The 2,035-nt window shown below is 45.4% G+C and overlaps 1 protein-coding gene across 1 annotated transcript; it reads left to right on the top strand.

Annotated features, from left to right (window-relative positions):
- Positions 1–206: 206 nt before the first annotated feature.
- Positions 207–1,757, top strand: C922_05666 (hypothetical protein; the record flags this gene model as incomplete). The annotated part of the gene is made up of 1 exon (XM_008821237.1): positions 207–1,757. The coding sequence occupies one exon, from the start codon at positions 207–209 to the stop codon at positions 1,755–1,757; it is 1,551 nt and encodes a 516-aa protein (XP_008819459.1).
- Between the last annotated feature and the right edge of the window lie 278 nt (positions 1,758–2,035).

Below are 2,035 nucleotides of genomic sequence, written 5' to 3'. Positions count from 1 at the left end.
TTCAGATAACAAAGACGAGGCCCGAAGATGCCAATAAATTTTTCTCAGATCGACCGAATCAAAAGGTCATTCAGATAAATTCGAACGGACCTCAAACGGCCTCCCCTTGCATAAGGTAGGAAAGGAAAGTTGACGCAAAAATCACACCTCTAGAGCAACAGTCGACCGAGTACAGAAGTTGGAAGAGGGACAACAGCAGTGAAATCATGCAGAGTGCCTTAAATGTGGGGTGGAGATTAGATGATTGGGGAAAGCATCACAAATCTTGGGGATATGCAAACAGCTCGAGTGGGAACTGTTCTACGACTAACCGTATACCCTATTGTTACCCTTCCTTACTGAAAAAAGGTAACTCCAGATGGGAAGGGCTGAATGAATGGTTAAATAAAGTGTTAATAGAGCCAGAAACAGGCATCTGGGGGAGGGAATTCGACCCCAATATAGAATCGGGGGTTAAGGATAATGACCAAAACAGCTTAACCTGGGGTCAACTATTAGATAAGATTATAGATAAGCTGCAGAGCAATCAACTAGTGGGGACTCCTAAGGAACAAAGGAAGTGGATATGGACAGGCCCGGAATGGTATACAGTATTAACAGAGAATGGAATTGAGACTAAGGACTGGGAAAAAACTGAGCACGGCAAAAAACTTCTCATAGTGGTAGTTTGTATTGTTACTGGATTAATCGATTCAATGAGTGAGGGCGGGAGTTCATATCCAAATAGATGTAGCATGTGCCAGAGCGTTGATAAGGGTTTAATGAATAGTCGAAACCAGTGGAAAAGTTGGTTTAGTAGGGGAAGCAGCGCCGCTGAGACCAGCACCTCCGAATGCAAGCCGGACAACGTACGAGAAACCTGTGGAGAGGCAGCTATGAGTTTGATAATCACCGTCTATAAGGCCCTGAGTGCCTTATGTCCCAACTGTGGAAACTATTATATCGATCCCTGGGTTAGAGATTCTCACGAGGAAATTCTCAATCACAACTGGTACTATTGTAGAATCCACCAAGCGAATCTTTCGTGTGATAAATGCCCGAGGCCAACAACAGAAAAGGATATTTTATGGATGAGGCCACATGAAGAATTGCGTAGAAGGAAGCAGTGTCACTCCTCGTCAAAAAGTCAGGGATCTGAATTAGGAGCATCAAAGTCCCATGAAATGAATCAAGACGAAGCAGGTGGGGAGAAGGTCAACAAGCAAGAGGAGCATACGAAGCCGAAAAGCCCGTTGTCAGAAATGTCAGTCTCGAAGGCCGAGAGAAACCTGACCGGCGAATCCCTGGTCTCAAATGTTTCAAAATCTGGCGGCCAGGGAAGGGATAAAGTTGAAGTAAGTCAGAGCAGAAGCCCAAGAGGGGCCCCCAAAAGTGGAAGGGACTTAGCTAAGACAGAAACAGGATACCCGAGTAACCAAAGAGGCAACAATACAACAGAGTGGCAAAAGGGAGATCATGGCGTATCAGGTTTCAGGGGGGGATCTGAACAGAAAATGGTACCAGAGTCTGGAGGAAAACAAGGGCCATCAAGCTCAGAGGAAGGAGGTGCCTTCGTGCCGAGCATTGTAGCTGGTATCTTTGGTGTAGTATTACTAGGAGTGGCCGGAGCCTATGGAATATTTAGAATTTGGGGCCCTCAGAGGGGTCGAGGGAAAGCGAAGAGGGTCATCAGGAAAATAGAAAAAGTGAGCTATGGTGTCACAAAAGGCTCAGAGCAAGACAGGATCAATATTTCAGTCCTTCCTATTCCGGCGTAGAATATGAAGAGGAGGCGTATTGGAGAAGTCTGAATATAGGTGTGAGTCAGGGTTCAGGTTTGAAAAATGACCTATACTGTTATAAACTGCTCACAGAAACAAGTTGATACCGTCACCTAAAGCCTTGAACCCCCCCTCTAAATGTGCGTCTGGGTGCAGTAAGGGGTTATGACCAGCCAAGGATCACCTTCCTTCGATAGGTTAGTTATGCCCCGAACAATATTTCATGTGTTCGACTGAGTTCAGATTAAGTCTACATTTTGTTAAAATGTGTACCA

Source organism: Plasmodium inui (genome assembly GCF_000524495.1).
Source record: "Plasmodium inui San Antonio 1 unplaced genomic scaffold supercont1.128, whole genome shotgun sequence".
NCBI classification, from domain to species: domain Eukaryota; phylum Apicomplexa; class Aconoidasida; order Haemosporida; family Plasmodiidae; genus Plasmodium; species Plasmodium inui.
Note: the sequence above shows the minus strand (reverse complement) of the source record. Positions and strands in the feature narration are given on the sequence as shown.